Source organism: Theropithecus gelada, chromosome X (assembly GCF_003255815.1).
Source record: "Theropithecus gelada isolate Dixy chromosome X, Tgel_1.0, whole genome shotgun sequence".
NCBI lineage: Eukaryota > Metazoa > Chordata > Mammalia > Primates > Cercopithecidae > Theropithecus > Theropithecus gelada.
Genome location: NC_037689.1, coordinates 82,632,281 through 82,653,573, shown reverse-complemented (window position 1 = coordinate 82,653,573; position 21,293 = coordinate 82,632,281). Strand labels below are relative to the sequence as shown.

At 44.5% G+C, this 21,293-nt stretch overlaps 1 protein-coding gene and 1 pseudogene across 6 annotated transcripts in view; one reads left to right on the top strand and one right to left on the bottom strand.

The window, feature by feature from the left end:
* The window catches only part of TAF1 (TATA-box binding protein associated factor 1), a 178,546-nt gene that overhangs the window by 87,467 nt on the left and 69,786 nt on the right, over nt 1-21,293 (top strand). For 2 of the 5 annotated variants that reach the window (XM_025372457.1, XM_025372456.1), the window contains exons 33-38: nt 251-318; nt 811-927; nt 4,265-4,390; nt 5,576-5,732; nt 6,662-6,839; nt 10,103-12,300. In XM_025372457.1, coding sequence (XP_025228242.1) covers nt 251-318; nt 811-927; nt 4,265-4,390; nt 5,576-5,732; nt 6,662-6,839; nt 10,103-10,325 — 869 coding nt within the window. In that variant the 3' untranslated portion in view covers nt 10,326-12,300. Of the gene's footprint in view, nt 1-250; nt 319-810; nt 928-1,076; nt 1,083-4,264; nt 4,391-5,177; nt 5,280-5,575; nt 5,733-6,661; nt 6,840-10,102; nt 12,301-21,293 lie in introns of those variants that run through there. The other 3 variants (XM_025372455.1, XM_025372454.1, XR_003117427.1) reach the window with 3 other exon arrangements.
* The window catches only part of LOC112615193, a 6,299-nt pseudogene continuing 2,117 nt past the window's right edge, over nt 17,112-21,293 (bottom strand). The window contains exons 2-3 of the transcript XR_003117300.1: nt 18,149-19,159; nt 17,112-17,840 (exon numbers count right to left, since the gene is read on the bottom strand). The product of XR_003117300.1 is annotated as a keratin, type II cytoskeletal 8 pseudogene (transcript). The remainder of the gene's footprint in view (nt 17,841-18,148; nt 19,160-21,293) is intronic.

Genomic DNA, 21,293 nt, shown 5'->3' with positions numbered 1-21,293 from the left:
AGTAAATGAAACAAGATTGGCTGTGTGTTAATCATTGAAGCTGGCTAGTGAGTACATGGGAGTTCATTATGTTAGTGTTGTTTTGCATATGTTTGAAATTTTCTGCCTCTGAAAGTAGAACAAGAGTCCAAGTTAAAGCTGAGTAATGATTTTTCTAGGTCTAGGATAATGGGACACACTACTGATGACAGAATGTAAAATTCTGGAACAAGTCTGCAAAGATAATGGCACTTTCTTATTTTATTTATAGGACCTGAGAGTCAGTATACTAAGACCGCCCAGGAGATTGTGAACGTCTGTTACCAGACATTGACTGAGGTAGGTGGTAAAGATGGAGGTCCCAAGCCTGGGCAACATAGGGAGACCCCATCTCTACAAAAAATATTTAAAAATTAGTGGGGTGTGGTGGTAAACGCATGTGGTCCCAGCTACTCATCTGGGGTAGGAGAATCATTTGAGCCCGGGAGGTCAAGGCTGCAGTGAGTCATGATCATATCTCTGCATTCCAGCCTGGGCAACAGCAAGACTCTGTCTCAAAAAATAAAAGAGGTCCCCTTGGGATCTAGCTTTTTGAAATCCTGTTCCCTTGAATGAGGAGCCTTCCCTGATTATCCTATTTTAAAATGTAGTATTCCCTGCCCCCCAACTCCACATCCCCTATTTCCTTCCCTGCTTGATTTATTTTTGTTATCTGTGTCCTGCCACTAGAACATAAGCTTTATGAAGATAGATATTTTTCTCTTTTGTGTACTTTTGTATCCCCAGTAATTAAAATACATGTTGAATGAATTTGTTTCCTTTATTTCTCAGTATGATGAGCATTTGACTCAACTTGAGAAGGATATCTGTACAGCTAAAGAAGCAGCTTTGGAGGAAGCAGAATTAGAAAGCCTGGACCCAATGACCCCAGGGCCCTACACACCTCAGGTGAGTCTGAGGACTAAGTACTTCCTTGTATAGTTTTCTTATTGGTTTGGGAAATTGGGAGCGTGTTAACAAATCCGTTTACTGAGATACCATTCTTCTCTGTCCTTCCTCTTCATATGCCTTTCGTGTGCTTTCTTGTCTTCTCAAAGGCTAAGGTGAGTGAGGGCCATGGGTCTTGGTGGCCTTGAATCCAGACGAGGCAGCTGTGGGATGAATGAGTGGGGTGGGGCCTTAGTTGTTTAGGCAGTGTTTGGGAATACCAAATTCCTGACCCAGCCATCCTCTGGGTCTCGGGAATTTTCTTGTCCATGAATTTTGGGACTCTAGAACATCCCTGGAGTGTAGACTTCTCGGTTACAGACATGGGCCATATTGTTCCTGTGCCTTACAGACACTTGATTACTCATTCCCTCAGAGGTATCTCAGTGTAGCTCAGAAGTCACTCATTTTCCTGGATTGACTCCTAGTAAATGAAGAAAGGTAGTACTAATAATGTTCTTAAATGTTTGTGTCAAAAGAATTAGAGAGAAAGATAATTAAGAAATTTTTAGTCTTCCTGGTCTAACTGGATCCTTGAAATACAGTAAGAGTGTATTTCCTCTCTACTGTACTCTTAGAGGGTTGGCATATTTGAAGAATAGGACTTAACAAAACATCACTGGTGCTTGGTTTCTGTATTGGAGGCACTATGGTAGGGCGGAAAGTACATAAGATTTGACATAAAACAGGCCTGGGTTTGAGTCTTAGTTCTCCTGTTGTCTAGCTTTGTAATCTTGGAAAGTTAACCTCTCTCACTTAGTTTCCTTTTCTCTGAAATCTTTTCAAGATTGTTGTAAACATTAAATGAATTAATTTAATTTGCCTGATACATCTTTATCTGTTCTCTGAGACCCTTTCAAATTTAATCAAGTATTTTAATGCAGAACTCTGCCAATTCCCACAGGAAATTTTTTCTTTTCATTCTATCCAGGTTTCCCTCTGAACTGATAATGCAACTTATGTGACCTCTGTTGGATTATTGCTATCTCTGTGTCTCGTTCATGCACTATCCCTATCTATCTTTTACTCTCTCTTTCATCTCACAACCTAGGTTACTGAGGGGCCAGGTATAAAAGAACCCTCAGATACTCCTTCAAGGTCCAGAACAAGGAAAGGCTCTTGGAGTGTGTGGGCAGATTGGGTCAAGGGTTCTTGGGTGAGTGATGTTGCCCCAGGAAGGCCCTATTTGCTAATAGGCCCACAGCTTCCACAAGGTACTTTCTGGTAAGTTAAAGCCTGGGTGTTAGCCATCATTCCCCAGGAGAGTCTAGCCATTGAATGACACATGGTTTGCTCATTTCTAGGACAGTCTAAGCCTAGTCCTTTGGTGAGTCAAAGCCTTGGACCCTAAAGTCACCTTCCTTTCTTCGCTACGTCTCCCAGGCTACTTCAAATGGCTAAGGAAAACCTGTCAACTATTCTCTCTCTTGAACATTAGCTGTTGTTTAGTGCAGTTAGAGGGTTTCCTATGAAGAGTAGGATTAGATAGTACTGCTTCATTATTCCAGTTCACCTTGTCATCATTCCCTTCACTCAAACAGTTTAAGATAGTAACCAACTCATTATCTCTTAACCTGAGGAAGGTGTACATGAGTGACTGTCCTTACACATTACTACTCTCAAACTCAAATGTTATTAGAGTATGTTTGCAAAAGTGTAACCTGCCTTAATACAATTTTGGTTGTAAGAAGCATGACAGTAATCATACTTTTCAACTTGTAAATGGTGGTGGTCAATAATGTATTTTCTTTTTTTTTTTTTTTTTGAGACGGAGTTTCGTTCTTGTCACCCAGGCTGGAGTGCAATGGTGCAATCTTGGCTCACTGCAACCTCCACCTCCCGGGTTCAAGCGATTCTCCTGCCTCAGCCTCCCGATTAACTGGTTTTACAGGCATGGGCCACCATGCCTGGCTAATTTTGTATTTTTGGTAGAGACAGGGTTTCTCTATGTTGGTCAGGCTGGTCTTGAACTCCCGACCTCAGGCCCGTCTTGGCCTCCCAAAGTGCTGGGATTACAGGCGTGAGCCACGCGCCCAGCCCAATGATGTATTTTCACTCAACTATTTCCACCTAACTTGCATTGCATCATCTGTTCAGCTTAACACTTTATCTAAAACTGTTGACTTTGCAGTTTTCTACACTGTGCTGTAGGGTTTTGCAGAAATTTCATCCCCTTATTTTTCCCTCCTTCTGTTCCACACTGATTTACCTGCTCTGTAATGCTTTGAATTTTGTTTTGCCTCTATTTCACCAAAACCCTCTTCAGAATCAGTCTTGTTTCCTTTTTTCAAAAAACACAATGTAACACATATATGGGTTTTCTGTTGATAAAAGTAACATGTTCGTTAGAGAAAATTGAAAAATTAAAACAAGAAATAAGTTACCTGTAATCACTTCCACCACTCAGAAGCAACATCAACCAGTGTGAATATTTTTATTTTTCATATCTGTGGTGTATGTATTTGTGTTTATATACACACTTTTAAAATGAAATTGATCGATATGGTTTTGTGTCTTACTCTTTTCACTTTATATTGTGAGCACTTTATCTAGTCCTTCTTGCCCTCCTGTCACTGAATAGTCTATTTGCTAAATCCCTGTTCTTTCCAGGGAAGAAAACAGGGAAGGGATCTATAATTTATTGAGTATTGGATAAGGAACTTACACATCTCTTAATTCTCACAACAACCCTGTGAGGTAGACATTGTCATCCATGTTTTATACTTGAGTTAATCAAGGCTTAGAGATGTTACGTAATTTGTTACTCACTAGCAAGTGTTGGAGCCAGGACTCAAACCCAGGACATTTTACTCCAAAGCCTGTGATTTTTCACCATGCCATTTTGCTTCGTGGCATCCTCTGATGGGCTCATAAACTATCAAAGCATTCTATGCTCTTGTTGGAATTGAAATTCCTTTATCCCATTTTCTCTTAGATGTCTCCAGATCAAGCAATCAAAATAGCACTGATACTAAGCCTTGGGCCTAAAAACCAAAAGACAAGGCTTAGAAAAAACTAAGTTATTGACCAGAAAGGCTGTTAGGGCATAAAACTGTCCCATAGCTTTGGTGCATTTCTGCTTCAGGCTTCTGATTACATGCATCAGGCACCTGTCTACTAGAATAGGCAACATTTGTAAGAGTCCCAAAAACTTGTCTGTAAAGCTGTGTCAGACTGTTTCTCTTTAACTGAATTGCTCTGCATGATCTTTTTCTCCAGTAAATGCTTTAAAGGGGAGTTATCTGTATTTATTTTCCCTTTCCTAGATAGAAGCTAAGTTGTATGTTTTGTGCCACAGCCTCCTGATTTGTATGATACCAACACATCCCTCAGTATGTCTCGAGATGCCTCTGTATTTCAAGATGAGAGCAATATGTCTGTCTTGGATATTCCCACTGCCACTCCAGAAAAGCAAGTAACACAGGTAGGATGTTGTTTTTCTTTTTATAAGATTGGTATTATGCCTGCAGGTGGGGCTAGGGGAATGGTGATGGTGATATGTGACATATGTCAAGAATGACTGGGCCCTTTGGCCCTGGGAATGAAAGCTTACAAATGGGATTTCAAGTTGGGATGGCGTCAGGTCGTGTGACCGGAGTTATCTTCTGTCTGTCCCCATGGGCAGAGTCAGGCACAGCAGAACTTCAGGGAAGGCACAAGTATGAAAAAAGGGTATGAAGCATCAGAGTAGCCTGACAGGTGACTAGAACGGCCAACTGCACTCAGACAGTTCAGAATAATTGGCCTACTTTATGTGTATTATAATTTAAATTAAAATTATTTATAAAATTAAATTTTAAAAATTGGCCTTTTCTAGAGGTATCAGAAGATACAGTCTGAAGCCAGAAATTCTACAGCTATTCTCAGTCAGGGTTCCACTGGAAAGTGTAAAAACCCAGGAAGGTTTTTCTATCCCAAAGAGTTCAACACAAGCTATAAGGAAAAGTTTGGGTTAGAAAGAAAGAGTCTCTTTGTAATGATACAGTAAGTGTAGACTAAGGGCCTTTCCTGTTCTTTGGGTTTTTTACTCTGGCTATGATTTCCAAAGAATGGGGGAAAATGCGCATGCCTTGAGCGGTCTAAACAGCCCCCACTAGCAGTGGGGTTGGCTGGGATATCAGGGAGGAGCATTCATCCTGGGTGAGAGCCCTTGGTTAACTCCTCCTACAGGCACGTCCCTCAATGATGTGCTATTTGTGTTCCTTACTCAGATGCGCCAGGGCCGAGGTAGGCTGGGCGAGGAAGACTCTGATGTAGATATTGAAGGGTATGATGATGAGGAGGAGGATGGGAAACCTAAGACTCCAGCCCCAGTGAGTATGCTTACAGAAAGCTTATGGTTACGTTATACCCTTATATGATAGGAGCCCCATCAGTACAGGGCAGGCCAAATCCTAAGGTGATATCAGGGGGTCTCCTTAGTGAGCCCCAATCCGAATTTAATCCTTGGGACCAACTAAACAATCTATCCACCAAAAATACTTAACTTCTTGTGAGGCAGCAAGTGGAGGGATGGGCAGGGTGGGGAGGGGGGTTGTGTCTGGTGGTGGCTTCTGGTCTCTTACGTGGTCAGTTGATAGGACTTTGACCCCCAACTGGTCTCATTCAGGAAGGTGAAGATGGAGATGGTGATCTTGCAGATGAAGAGGAAGGAACTGTACAACAGCCTCAAGCCAGTGTCCTGTATGAGGATTTGCTTATGTCTGAAGGAGAAGATGATGAGGAAGATGCTGGGAGTGATGAAGAAGGAGACAATCCATTCTCTGGTAGGCCTCGACCATTGCTTCTATTCCTTTATAACTCACTATAGCACCCTCAGGACTGGACTGGATAGGCGCTCTTGGCCACATATGCTTTTATTGGAAGCTGCCTCTCTTATTGAATTCCTATTAATAGAACTGAGAGTACTGAGCACTCACGCATAGGATGATCATATTCATTAGCAGGAGGTACAAAATACGACAGTGGAAAAGACAGTGTCTAAGTAAGAGCTTTGATTTGGATACTTGTCAAAGGCTGGGCACAGTGGCTCATGCCTGTAATCCCAGCACTTTGGGAAGCCAAGGTAGGAGGAATACTTGAGACCAGGAGTTTGAGACCAGCCTAGGCAACATAGCAATACCCTATCTCTACAAGAAGTAAATAAATAAAAATTAGCTGGGTGTGGTGGCAAGTGCCTGTAGTCCCAGTTACTCAGGAGGCTGAGGCAGGAGGGTCGCTTGAGTGCAGGACTTTAAGGCTGCAGTGAGCCATGATCATACCATTGCACTACAGCCTAGGCAACATAGTGAGACTGTCTCCAAAGAAAAAGAAAAAAAGATGAGAACAGAATAATAAAGTGTTATATGTGGCAACAGGGAAGGAAAATTAAGAAAAATCCTGTTTGGGGGACTAATGTTTTGTGGATTAATGGCAATGGCCAAGGAAAAGTATGGGAGTAGATGGTAGAAAAAACACAGATAGGTTGGCATGAGATGGAAAAGGAAATTGTTATTTGGATTCAGATTCTAAACTACAAACCTTGCTACTACTGTTGACCCTAGGCAGTTATAAGAAAGGCATCTGAGGAGAGGAGTATAGGCAAGATGCCTGTGTAGATGTGTGAGTGTTACTAGTTTGGGAAGATCAAGCCAAAGATCAAGTTAAATCTGTCAGGCTTAACTCTTGATGAACCAGAATCTGTCTCTTTTTACAGCTATCCAGCTGAGTGAAAGTGGAAGTGACTCTGATGTGGGATCTGGTGGAATAAGACCCAAACAACCCCGCATGCTTCAGGAGAACACAAGGATGGACATGGAAAATGAAGAAAGCATGATGTCCTATGAGGGAGACGGTGGGGAGGCTTCCCATGGTTTGGAGGATAGCAACATCAGGTAATCGGCAGCAACATGCTACAGGGCTGTGGCATCAGTGCCTAGCTATGATGTCGAGGGGCCCAGCATCAGATTACTTTTCATCCATCAAACATTTCCTGGGCACCTACTAGGGCCATGCACTGTGCTAGGTCCTGGGGATACACAGAGGAGCAAAACATACCCTGCCCTTGAGGAGCTCACAGCCTAGTGGAAGAGACTGACACAAACAAATCATTATAAATACAATGTGATAAGTGCTATAGCATAAGTAAGACAAAGTGCCAAGGCACCACTGAGAAGGGAGTGTCTCACTCTGCTTGGAGTTATCAGGGAAAGTTTCACAGACAAGGGAACATTTGAATTGGGCCTTAAAAGATTAATAGGAAGCCGGGCGCGGTGGCTCAAGCCTGTAATCCCAGCACTTTGGGAGGCCGAGACGGGCGGATCACGAGGTCAGGAGATCGAGACCATCCTGGCTAACACGGTGAAACCCCGTCTCTACTAAAAAAATACAAAAAACCAGCCGGGCGAGGTGGCGGGCGCCTGTAGTCCCAGCTACTTGGGAGGCCGAGGCAGGAGAATGGCGTAAACCCGGGAGGCGGAGCTTGCAGTGAGCTGAGATCTGGCCACTGCACTCCAGCCTGGGCAAGAGAGTGAGACTCTGCCTCAAAAAAAAAAAAAAAAAAAAAAGATTAATAGGAGTTTAGTAAGTAGGTAGTATGGCAGGGGGTGGGGAGATCTTTATAGGTGGAACAGTGTGTTCCAGAGCAAATGGAATTTGTTGGGGAGTTGAGGCTCCAGAAGTGTAGCAAGGGGAATTATATTGTGAAGGACTTTACAAGGCATGCTAAGACATTTGGACCTTAACCTGTGGGTAATAGGAGTCATCAGTTTAAGGAAAAGGAAGTGACATCAAATTTGTATAACTTAGGACAATGTGGGACAGATGATGATATCAACAGGGACTTGTCAGGAGTGGGGAAAATAAAGGGACATAAAGAGGTAAGGAGGTTAGATGAATAATGAATGGAGATGTCTCTGGTAAAGAGGAAGAATACGTGTTAGATGGGGCAGGAAAGGAGGAAAAAATGGATTTGGATTTGGCTTTGGACATGTTGGATTTAATGTACCTATGATACATCTAACCAGCAAGCAGCTAATATGCAAATAACATTGTAAATAAATTAAATTTTTTTATTTCAGCAAATATTTATCATAAGTACAAAAACAAACTAAGATATGGTCCCTTCCTTCAAGGAGATGAGTCTAGTAGGAAACCTAAAACAGGCAATCACAGTGTAATATGAAAAGTGCTATGCTAGGCAACCGCAGGGTTCTTCTAGAACTTGGGTAGAGGTGGGGAGGGAGGAGAGCTGGCTAGAGAAGGAAATTGAGCCAAATATGAATAGGAATTAGCTAAACGAATGAGAAAGCAATGGGCATTCCAGAGACTAGGAAGAGCCTATATGAAGACACAGGCATGAAACACTTTTAGAGACCACACGTAGCTCAGTGTGACTGAAGATTTTTTGATTGATCCATGTAAGATCTATAATTCATGTGATAGAAATGATTTAAAGAGGTAGGTAAATACCAAATCATGAAGGGCCTGAAAGTTCTGGGCAGTCATTGAATGAGAATAGTATGACCAGATTTACATTTTAGAAAGATTGTCCTGTGCCCCAAAAGAAAAATGGGCAAAGGCATGAACTAATTTAGAAAAGAAATGTAAATGACCAATATATCATATGAAAAAATAACTTCCAGCCAGGCGCAGTGGCTCATGCCTATAATCCCAGCACTTTGGGAGGCCGAGGCAGGCGGATCACAAGGTCAAGAGATCGAGACCATCCTGGCCAACGTGATGAAACCCTCTCTCTACTAAAAATACAAAAATTAGCTGAACCTGGTCACACCTGTAGTCCCAGCTACTGGGGAGGCTGAGGCAGGAGAATCACTTGAACCCAGGAGGCAGAGGTTGCAGTGAGCCGAGATCGTGCCACTGTACTCCAGCCTGGTGACAGAGCGAGACTCAGTCTCAAAATAATAATAATAATAACTCCCCTAATAAAGAAATGCAGTAAAACCACGAAGTGCAATTTTTTACCTATCATATTGGTGATTAAAATGAATGATAATGCCTAGTGTTTGGAAAGATTATGAGGAAAAAGACATTCTCAAACAACTGGTGGTAATGTTGATTGATAAAAATGGGGTGGTTTGGAGAGAGGCTTAGCAATTTATCATCATAAATAAAAACATTTAAAAATGTGCATCCCCTTTGGCCCAAAAAATCCACATCTAGGAAATTATTTTGTGGGAATAATTAACACACCATCAAGATGTTTGTGTAAGGATGTTTTATGACAGCATTGTTCCTAATAGTGGAATAATTGGAGACAGCTTCAATGTCCTAGTGAGAGACTGTTAAGTCATGTTACAGCCATATGGCAGAATACCATGTAGCTATTAAAATTATGCTATAGACGTATGTTTATTGACACGGGAAGATGTTCGTTATAATCATTGGTGAAGAAGGCAGATTCCTGGAGAGTATGTAGAGTATCGCAATTTTGTAAATTAAACAAAAATGTTTAAGCATCTAAAGTGCACAGAAAATTCTGGTAATATACCAAAAGATTATCTCGGATGATGGAGTTATTGATGATTTTTAAAAAATTTTTTCTGGTGTATGTTCTAATTTTTTTAACCAGTGAACGTGCATTACTTGTGTGATTTTTTTTTTTTTTCAAGTAAAATTAAGAATAAACAAACAAACAAAAAAATAAAGAGCACTCTGGCAGAAGTGTGAAGAAGTAATTGGAGGAGAGCAAGACTGGAGACATGACGACTTACTTCAGTAGTGCAGGCCAGAGATAACAAAGGACTAAGCCAAGGCAGGCAGAGTAGGGATGGAAAGGAGGGGATAGAGACAAGATATATTGAAGAGAGAATCTTCAGGACTATTGACTAATTGGATACTGTAAGTGGTAGATGAAACCATGAGGCTGTCAGAGCATTTATGGTCATGTAAGATGGCAGTGTGTTGTTCAGGTGTAAGGGAGTTTCTTCCATTCAGGTTCTTGTGTATATGAAGTTGGCAAGTTGATGTTTTTGAACAGGATCATTTTTCTCTCAGGGGCATATAGAATAGTTCAGAACCAGTCACTTTAGTGTCCAGGGGAGGTGAGATGGGCTTATCCTTTGGTGGCACTGAGAATGGGAATGGTCAGCTAGAGGATGGTGTCCGAGCTTGAGAGATGACATGTTTCTCTTCTCAGTTATGGGAGCTATGAGGAGCCTGATCCCAAGTCGAACACCCAAGACACAAGCTTCAGCAGCATCGGTGGGTATGAGGTATCAGAGGAGGAAGAAGATGAGGAGGAGGAAGAGCAGCGCTCTGGGCCGAGCGTACTAAGCCAGGTCCACCTGTCAGAGGACGAGGAGGACAGTGAGGATTTCCACTCCATTGCTGGGGACAGTGACTTGGACTCTGATGAATGAGGCTTCCTTTGGGCCTCCTTGGTCAGCCTTCCCTGTTCTCCAGCCTAGGTGGTTCACCTTTCCCCAATTTGTTCATATTTGTACAGTATCTGATCCTGAAATCATGAAATTAACTAACACCTTAGCCTTTTTAAAAGTAGTAAGTAAATGATAGTAAATCACCTCTCCTAATCTTCCTGGGGCAGTGTCACCCTTTGATTTAAAACAAAGCAACCCCCTTTCCCCTACCACTACCAAAAAGAGCAAGCTTATTTTCCCGTGTCCTCCTTTAACTCCATGTATTGCTTTTGGTATAATTTTTCCCCGGGGAAGGAGGGGAAATTATGAAAGAACTAGTAACTTTATGTCCTCTTGATGTATTAGGAAATTTCCGGCCGGGCGTGGTGGCTCACACCTGTAATCTCAGCACTCTGGGAGGCCGAGGCAGGCGGATCACCTGAGGTCAGAAGTTCGAGACCAGGTTGGCCAACATGGCGAAACCTCATCTCTACTAAAAATACAAAAATTAGCCAGGCGTGGTGGCGGGCACCTGTAATCCCAGCTACTTGGGAGGCTGAGGCAGGAGAATCGCTTGAACCCGGGAGGCAGAGTTTGCAGTGAGTGGAGATCCCACCACTGCACTCCAGCCTGGGCGAAAGAGTGAGATTCCATCTCAAAAAAAAAAAAAAAAAGAAAAAGAAAATTTCCAAGCATGGTATCATCTCAGTTTTCTAATTTACAGGCTGGAACAGATGAAAGCCCTCCTGCTGGGACAGAGAATTGGGTTCTAGTGGACTCTGTGCTACACTTAACCTATGAGACAAACCGCCCATTATTTTATTTATTTAATTATGCAATGCCTAGTTCCTAAATGGATTTGAGGCAAATTACCGTAAATTTTGAAACAGCCTGTATGTCAGAAATGATAATGTTGCCACCTAAATGTTTTCTGTCCCTCCCCACCAGGGGAAATGGTAGGAAAATGGTAAGTTTCTTAGGACAAAGACTGTGTCTTCTGTTTCTTTTCATGCTTAGGATATGGTTCTGTGCATAGTAGGTACTCAGTAAATGTTCCTAGAATCATAAACTCCTCAACAGATATGTTACTGAGCATCTGCTTTTCATGATAAGCACTCTATCAGATCCTTGGGATGCAAAGGTAAATAAGACAAATCCCTTTTACCCAAAGAGCTCACCATCAAGTTGGGGGAGGGGAAGTGGAATTCAAAACATGTTAATAAATCATCATAGTACTGTGAGATAAGTGCAATTAAGAAGCTAGTTATAAAGTATAGGGGAAATAGAGGAGTAATCATGTCTGAAAAGTCAGGGAAGTCTTCCTAGAGGTAATTTTTAAGCTGATTGTTTTAGAATTAGTAGAAGCTTGCCAGATGGAAAAGTCCAGGCAAAGTGTAACATGAATGGGAAGGGCCACAGTCTAGAAATGGCAGAGTGTGTTCCTAGTTTGTTTGTTTGTTTGTTTGTACCTGCCTTGTTCCAGGAAGGATTTAAGGTAGTTCATATTCCAGTCCTTTAATGCTGGAATGGCTAGAGATGAGACTGAAAGATGGGCAGGAAGTATATCATCACAAGCTTTGTGTTTGATGTTAATGTGTATGATTTTTATATTATGGGAAATAAGCTCTTAAAGGAGTGATATAATCAGGTTTGTGTTTTAGAAATCTGTGTAATGAATGAATGAAGAAAGAAATTGAAGAATCATGTAACAGATATATGTGATCCCATTTTTTGTAAAAGACAGAACCATGTGTGTTTATTTATATGTGTTTATATATATACTTGTGTATGCAAAGGTAAAAGTCTGAAAGGATATATGCTAACTGTTCACGATGATGACCCCCAGGAATGGGATTGGAGGGGAGGGGGCTTCTGTGTTTGTTATGTATGCTGGGTGGGATATTGTGCTTTTATTTCTGTATTGTTTGAATTTTTTTACAAGTGTGTATTTTTGTAATAAAATTTTTTAAAAATTCCAGCAGTAGTGTGGAGAATGGTTTGGATGGATCTAGTTCAAGTAAGAGAGAATGGAGCCCAAACTGGTGCTATGGCATTGGAATATGGAGGAAGGGGATTTGAGAGATCTTCAGGGAGTAGGACTTGGCATTTGGGGGTAGAGAAGGAGGAATGGAAGGTGGCTTCCAGAATTTTGGTTGGGAGGATTGGGTGAGTACATGGTATTCGTTGGTTCATTTCAACATTTATCATGCCACCTTTTTTTGTTTTGTTTTTTTTAGATGGAGTCTCCCTCTGTTGCCCAGGCTGGAATGCAGTGGTGTGATCTCGGCTCACTGCAGCCTCCACCTCCTGGGTTCAAGCGATTTTCTTGCTTCAGCCTCCTGAGTAACTGGGATTACAGGCACGCATCACCACACCAGGCTAATTTTTGTAGGCTGGAGTGCAGTGGTGCAGTCTCAGCTCACTGCAACCTCCGCCTCCCGGGTTCAAGCGATTCTTGTCCTCAGCCTCCTCAGTAGCTATTCCAGTCCTTTAATGCTGGAATGGCTAGAGATGAGACTGAAAGATGGGCAGGAAGTATATCATGCCCATGGGATTACAGGCATGAGCCACCGTGCCCGGCCTGTTTTTCCTTTAAAGGTACTTAGCAACACAACTGGTCAGTGTGTAGAAGCACAGATAGTAAAGCAGTCTGGGGTGAAGACCTGGTTATAAGGGATTACAGATGCCTGCCACCATGCCCAGCTAATTTTTGTATTTTTAGTAGAGACAGAGTTTCACCATGTTGGCCAGGCTGGTTTCGAACTCCTGACCTCAGGGGATCCGCCTGCCTCGGCCTCTCAAAGTGCTGGGATTACAGGTGTGAGCCACCGCACCCAGCCAAGATGGGGTTTTGCCATGTTGGCCAGGCTGGTCTAGAGCTCTTGACCTCAAGCAATCCACCTACCTTGCCCTCCCAAAGTGCTGGGATTACAGGCATGAGCCACTGTGCCTGGCCAAACCACCTGTTTTTATAAGCAGCCTGCCAGATGCTGATAGAGAAGTAAGATATACTCCCCGATTGCAAGGAACTTAAGGTCTAGAATGAGAGGTAGATATATAAATAAAAAAGTTTAATAAAAAGTGATCATTGCAATAAATATTTACAAGAATCCGTGGTGAAAGGAAAAAGTTCTTGACTCTTTACGAAGTATGAACAAGAATGCTTCGCAGAGGAGACCCTTAAAAAAATCATGAAGAGTGGAAAGGAATTTACTAGATGGTCATAGGGGTGGGATGGGAGGGCATTCTAAGCAGAGGGAACAGAATGCTTAGGAGCATGAAGCAACGTGTTCATAGAACTACATATAGTTATAGACGGCTGGAATGTAGGGAACCTATGTAGTATAGTGATAACAAGCTCAGGATGAAATGCTCATTTTAAAGCAATCACTCTGGCAGCAGTATGAAAATAGAGTGGAGAAGGGGTGATGCCAGATAAGAGATGCTGGAGACCTAAACTGACTAAGGCATTGACAGCAGGGATGGAATGAGTGGTATGTCTTGGTGACTGATTGGATAATGGAAAGTAAGGGAGTGGAACCTAGGTTTCTGATCTGGGTGACTGGATAAATGGTGATGCCATTTACTGAACAGGTTGAGAGTGGAAGGTAGGGGGAAACAGCTAAGCTTAGTTTTGAAGCATGTAAGTTTGAAGTATGGTATGTATAAAGTTTAGGATTTGTACAATCTTGGAAGTAGGTGAGATCACCCAGGAAATGTGTAGAGTCAAAGAGTACAGAGGATAGACTCCTGGTGAAGACCAGTATTTAGGGGTGGTGAGAAATAGAAAACCTGAAGAGTAGTATTTCTCAAGCCAAGGAAGGGATTTAAGGAAGAGAAAAAGACAACATATTTACCACAGAAAAGTAAAGTCAGACCCAAGAGAGAGCATTTGGATTTGGCAACTAGCAGGTCCCTGGTGACCTGAGCGATCAAAAGCAGTTTTAACAGAGTAGTGAGATTGTAATCTCACCAGCAGTGGAGCAAGGAACAAATGGGAGATGAGGAAGTGATGATAAAGATAATAGACTACTCTTTCAAGAAGCTAGGGAGACGCACAGTCTTAAGATGGAAGACAAATATGTATACCTCTGTAGGCTTAGGGAAAGAAAGCAAGAGAGGATAATTGTTGGAAGGACCTGTGAAAACAGGAGAAGATGTTAGCTAACAGGTAGAGATACTGACTTAGAGGAGAGAGATCTTCCCCTGAGAGAGACAAAAGAATGGATGTAATTATCTATCATTGTGTAGATAGGGAGATGGGAAATTGAGGAGTTCATGCTTCATAGCTTCAGCTTCCTCTGTGAAACTGTAAGATCATCCTTGTGACAAAAGTGAAAATGGGAATGAGGGCTTGGATACTATCCTACTGTGGGGGATAATGAGAAACTGGAAACAAGCTAAATGTCCAGTAGCAGAGAGATTGAGTTATGGTATATCCATTCAGTGAAAAAGTATGCAGCTGTTAAAGGAAAATTGGCTGGGTGCGGTGGCTCACATCTGTAATCCCAGCACTTTGGAAGGCCAACGCGGGTGGGTCACTTGAGGTCAGGAGTTTGAGACCAGCCTGACCAACGTGGTGAAACCCCATCTCTACTACAAAAAAAAATTAGGCATGGTGGCGCGTGCCTGTAATCCCAACTACTCCAGAGGCTGAGGCAGGAGAACTGCTTGAACCTGGAAGGCGGAGGTTGCAGTGAGCCAGGATCGTGCCACTGCTCTCCAGCCTAGGTGACAGAGCAAGACTCCATCTCAAAAAAAATAAGTCTAGGCCGGGCGCGGTGGCTCAAGCCTGTAATCCCAGCACTTTGGGAGGCCGAGACGGGCGGATCACAAGGTCAGGAGATCGAGACCATCCTGGCGAACACGGTGAAACCCCGTCTCTACTAAAAATACATAAAAAAAAAAACTAGCTGGGCGAGGTGGCGGGCGCCTGTAGTCCCAGCTACTCGGGAGGCTGAGGCAGGAGAATGGAGTAAACCCGGGAGGCGGAGCTTGCAGTGAGCTGAGATCCGGCCACTGCACTCCAGCCTGGGCTACAAAGCGAGACTCCGTCTCAAAAAAAAAAAAATAAAAATAAGTCTAAGCATTTTTGTTTTTAATCTTATTTTATTTTATTTTATTTTTTTTGAGACGCAGTCTCGCTCTGTTGCCCAGGCTGGGGTGCAGTGGCCGGATCTCAGCTCACTGCAAGCTCCGCCTCCCGGGTTTACGCCATTCTCCTGCCTCAGCCTCTCGAGTAGCTGGGACTACAGGTGCCCGCCACCTCGCTCGGCTAGGTTTTTTTTTGTATTTTTTAGTAGAGACGGGGTTTCACCGTGTTAGCCAGGATGGTCTCGATCTCCTGACCTCATGATCCGCCCGTCTCGGCCTCCCAAAGTGCTGGGATTACAGGCTTGAGCCCCCACGCCTGGCCTGTTTTTAATCTTATAATAGTCACCGATGAAAATGGGAGCTGGAGCTGACTAGGGATCCATGAAAGGATTACTGGATGCTTAATGTACAAGCAAGGTTGAAGACTTAATTTAAAATGGTACCCACTTATTGTGGTGTGATTTTTTTTCCTTTATTTTTATTTCTATTTTTTTGAGACGGAGTCTCACTCTTTTGCCCAAGCTGGAGTGTAGTGATGCGATCTCGGCTCACTGCAGCCTCCGCCTCCCAGGTTCAAGTGATTCTTCTGCCTCAGCCTCCCGAGTAGCTAGGATTACAGACGTGTGCCACCATGCCTGGCTAATATTTTGTATTTTTGGTAGAGACGGGGTTTCACCGTCTTAGCCAGGATGGTCCTGATCTTCTGACCTCATGATCCACCTGTCTCGGCCTTCCAAAGTTCTGGGATTACAGGCATGAGCCACCGTGCCCGGCCTGTTTTTCCTTTAAAGGTACTTAGCAACACAACTGGTCAGTGTGTAGAAGCACAGATAGTAAAGCAGTCTGGGGTGAAGACCTGGTTATAAGGAATAGATGGTGAATTTCATTTCATTTCAGTAACGCTCTCTTGACTATTCTATACCAAGCACTGTGCTAGGTGCTGTGAATACCGCTCATGGTCTAGTGTTAGACAAGTCCATGCAAGAGTGTGATAAGTGAAATGATAAAATACATATGGTGTACTTTGAAGGTACAGAGTAACCCCAACTCTGGATCTAAGGGAAACCTTTCCAGAGATTACTAGCTTGAATTAGGCAAAGCAAGCAATGGGGGTAGGGAATGGTTATCATTCCAGGCAGAAAAAATAGCATGTGCAAGGAACATGTGACTAAAGAATTAGGAATGGTTACAGCATGGTGCACATGGAAGGGCTGGCAAGAACTGAAACTAAGGAATTAGCCAGTGTCCAGATCTGGAGAGCTCTGTATGCTTTGCTAAAGAATTTGGACTTTATCCTAAAGGCAGTGGGGATCTGTTGAAGGACTGGAATCATTTCAGCAGCAATTCAGAATGTGGATGGTAAAGAGCAGGACTGGAAATTGTTATGGCAGTCATTAGGTGAGACAAATCAGCTGTAAGGCAGGAACAGTGGTCAGAGATTTGAGAGAATTTAGGAGGTAGAATCTATATAAAATTTGATGACTGATTAGATGTGGATTATTTCAGTCAGTCAATATTCATTGAGTCTAATGGATACCAGGCATTATTCTAGATCAGAAGTGTCCAGTCTTTTGGCTTCCCTGGGCCACATTGGAAGAAGAATTGTCTTGGGCCACGCATAAAATACACTAACGATAGCTGATGAGCTTTTTAATAAAAAGGCCGCATAAATCTTTTTTTTTTTTTTTTTTTTTTGCAGAGCTAGCTGAGGTTTTATTTTGGACCAAAAAAAAGGCAGTTGAATTGTTTTGCAGCTGGAGGCATGGACAAGGGGGGTCCCCAGGCAGTAAACTCCCCCGCAGGTGGACTGAGGGCTGGGGCTGAGCCTCAGGTGGGTCTCCTGTTCCCTGTGCTCCCCTGCACAGTGGCCTCCCTCCTGGGCTCTAGGGAAGCCACAGGAGGGGCAGGCTGGGAGGGGCTGCTGCAGCTGTTCACTTGGGCAGGACATCAGAGGACTCAGACACCAGCTTCCCATCGCGGGTCTCGATCTTCTTCACAACCATGGCCCTGATGGAGCTGGTGCAGCTGAAGGAGCTGGAGCCCGTGCCGTAGCCGAGGCTGAGTCTTGTGAGGCCCCCAGAGGCCAAGCTCAGACCACCTGCATAGCCGCTGGTGGTCTTCATATGGATACTCATGTTCTGCATCCCAGACTCTAGCCGGCTCTCCTCGCCCTCCAGCAGCTTCCTGTAGGTGGCGATCTCGATGTCCAGGGCCAGCTTGACATTCATCAGCTCTGGGTACTCACACAGCTGCCACACCAGGTCCTGTTTGGCCTGCTGCAGGGCTGCCTCCAGCTCGAACAGCTTGGCGTTGGCATCCTTAACGGCCAGCTCCCCCGGCTGCTCAGCATCTGCGATGGCGGCCTCCAGGGAAGCCCTCTGACCTTTAAGACCCTCAATCTCGGCCAGGCGCGGTGGCTCAAGCCTGTAATCCCAGCACTTTGGGAGGCCGAGACGGGCGGATCACGAGGTCAGGAGATCGAGACCATCCTGGCTAACACGGTGAAACTCCGTCTCTACTAAAAAATACAAAAAACTAGCCGGGCGAGGTGGCGGGCGTCTGTAGTCCCAGCTACTCGGGAGGCTGAGGCAGGAGAATGGCGTGAACCCGGGAGGCGGAGCTTGCAGTGAGCTGAGATCCGGCCACTGCACTCCAGCCTGGGCGACAGAGGGAGACTCCGTCTCAAAAAAAAACAAAAAAAACAAAAAAGACCCTCAATCTCAGCCCGGAACTGGCTGATGTTCCAGTTCGTCTCAGAGTTCTCGGTCTTTGGACACCGCAGGTCATCCCTGTGCTTCCCAGCCAGCATCTGCAGCTCCTCATACTTGATCTGGTACATGCTCTCAGCCTCAGCCTGGCTGCGGTTGGCAGTCTCCTCATAATGTGCCTTGACCTCAGCAATGATGCTGTCCATGTCCAGGGAGTGGCTGTTGTACATGGACAGCACCACAGATGTGTCCGAGATCTGGGACTGCAGCTCCTGGATCTCCTCTTCATAGAGCTGCCTGAGGAAGTTGATCTCGTCAGTCAGCCCTTCCAGGCGAGACTCTAGCTCTACCTTGTTCATATAAGTTTCATCCACATCCTTCTTGATGAGGACAAATTCATTCTCCATCTCTGTAAGTACCCGTATTGAGCTCATCCTCATAGTTGTTCTTGAAGTCCTCCACCAGCCCCTGCATGTTGCAAAGCTCTGCCTCTAGCTTCAGCTTCTCCTGGCCCAGAGTCTCCAGCTGCCGCCTCAGGTTGTTGATGTAGTTCTCCAACATGTTGTCCATATTGCTCCGAGCCATCTTATGCTGCACCAGGAGGCTCCACTTGGTCTCCAGCATCTTCTGCTGCTTCAGGTACTGTACCTTGTCTATGAAGGAGGCAAACTTGTTGTTGAAGGTCTTGATCTGCTCCTCCTGGGTGCTCACGGCCTGGATGTTGAGGTCCACCACCAGGTTAAGGGGGCTCAGCAGGCTCTGGTTGACCATGACGGCGGTGATGCCTCCATGCCGCTGGCCCCACCATAGCCTCTGCCCAGGCCATCCTGGAAGCTGCGGCTGCCCACTCTGGAGAAGCTCAAGGAGCTGATGCAGGCACCGGGCCCGCTCATGTAGGAGTGGCTGCTGAAGCCTCGGGGGCCAGAGGTGGACACCTTGTAGGACTTGTGATGGAGATGGTGGAGGCAGGAGTGGAAGCAGGCGGGCTGAACCAGGTGGAGATCCCAGAAGGAGCAGAGAACCTGCTTCTTGGTCCTCATAATGTTTTAAGAAAGTTTATGAATTTGCGTTGAGCCGCATTCAAAGCCATCCTGGGCCGCATGTGGCCTGTGGGCCACAGGTTGGACAAGCTTGTTTTAGATACAGCAATGAGTAAAACAGCCCCTTCCCTCAAAGTGCTTAGAATTTAGTGAAGGAAGGAGACAATAACAAATAAGAGTGAGAAGCACTATTAAGAAAATAAAATTGGGCCGGGCGCGGTGGCTCAAGCCTGTAATCCCAGCACTTTGGGAGGCCGAGACGGGTGGATCACAAGGTCATGAGATCGAGACCATCCTGGCTAACCCGGTGAAACCCCGTCTCTACTATAAAATACAAAAAACTAGCCGGGCGAGGTGGCGGGCGCCTGTAGTCCCAGCTACTCGGGAGGCTGAGGCAGGAGAATGGCGTGAACCCGGGAGGCGGAGCTTGTAGTGAGCTGAGATCCGGCCACTGCACTTCCAGCCTGGGTGACAGAGCGAGACTCTGTCTCAAAAAAAAAAAAAAAAAAAAGAAAAGAAAATTGATATGAGAGGGTGTGGGTGAGGTTGCTAGTTTTTTGTTTTGTTTTGTTTTGTTTTTTGAGACAGTCTCACTCTGTCACCCAGGCTGAGTGCAGTGGCACTATCACAGCTTGCTGCAGCCTCAACCTCCTAGGCTCACGTGATCCTCCCACCTCAGCCTCCTGAATAGCTGGGACTACAGTCACGTGCCACCACACTCGGCTAATTTTTTTTGTATTTTTTGAAGAGACAGAGTCTCGCTATGTTGCCTAGGCTGGTCTTGAACTCCTGGACACGAGCAGTCCCTCCTGCCTTAACCTCCCGAAGTGCTGGGATTACTGGCGTGAGCCACTGCACCCAATCAAGGGTGCTAATATAATGGTCAGGGAAGCCCTTGCTGAGTAACTGTCATTGACATACAAATATACATGTATTATTTCTGTAAAGTTAAAACATTTTTTTAAGTGTGAAAAGGCAAGCAATAAAAGAACCTCAAAAGATGCTTTGAAACACTGTCCAGAAAAATATGCAGAAACCAGGATATACTGATTGGAGGGAAGTCAAAGAAGGAGAGTTTCAAAGGATGGAGTGGTCAGCAGTGTCCAGTACTTGCAGAAAGGTCAGTCAGGTAAGGACTGAAATTTGTCATTTGGATTTGGCATTTGGTGAGCCTGGTGAAAACAGTGCTGAAATCAGATGGCAAGTAGGTTGAATAATTGAATGAGAAGAAGTAGCAACAGTTTCTAGGAGCTTGATTTGATTAAATAATAGCTATCATTCATTGTGCCAACCTCTCCGCAGAGAGTACCTGACCTCATTTAATCCTGAACCATCTATGAGATAGGTATTATTCCCATTTTACAAATGAGGGAACTTGTTCAGGGTCATACAAATAGAGGGATTAGCCTTGGACTGGAGAAGGACTCTCTTTAAGGCCAGAAAGATGCATATATATGCAGTAGGAAGGGGGCAAAACCATGCCCCTGGGCATTGTAGGCCCTGTTGAGAAGTTTTGTCAGGCTGGCCCGGTGGCTCATGCTGGTAATCCCAGCATTTTGGGAGCCTGAGGTGGGAGGATCACATGAGCCCAGAAGTTTGAGACCAGTCTGGGCAACATAGGGAGACCCTGTCTCTAAAAAAATAAAGAAGTTTTGTTTTTATCCTAAGAGTAATGGGAAACTTTTCAGTGGGAATGGGGTAGAACCTGGGAAGATGACCTCAGGTTTGTGCTTCCAAACCAGTGTGAAAATAGTAAAAAAAAAGAAAAGTTTTTTTGAGATGAAGTCTCGCTCTTGTCACCTATGCTGGAGTGCAGTGGCACCATCTCACCTCACTGCAACCTCCGCCTCCCAGGTTCAAGCGATTCTCCTGCCTCAACCTCCCAAATAGCTGGGCTTACAGGCACCTGCCACCAGGCCCTGCTAACTTTTGTATTTTTAGTAGAGACAGGGTTTCACTATGTTGGCCATGCTGGTTTCGAACTCCTGACCTCAGGTGATCTGCTGCCTTGGCCTCCCAAAGTGCTGGGATTACAGGAGTGAGCCACCGCGCCCGGGCTTTTTTTTTTTTTTTTTTTTTTTTTTTTGAAAAGTCCTCCCTCCCCCCCCGGGCGGGGGGGGCGGGGGGGG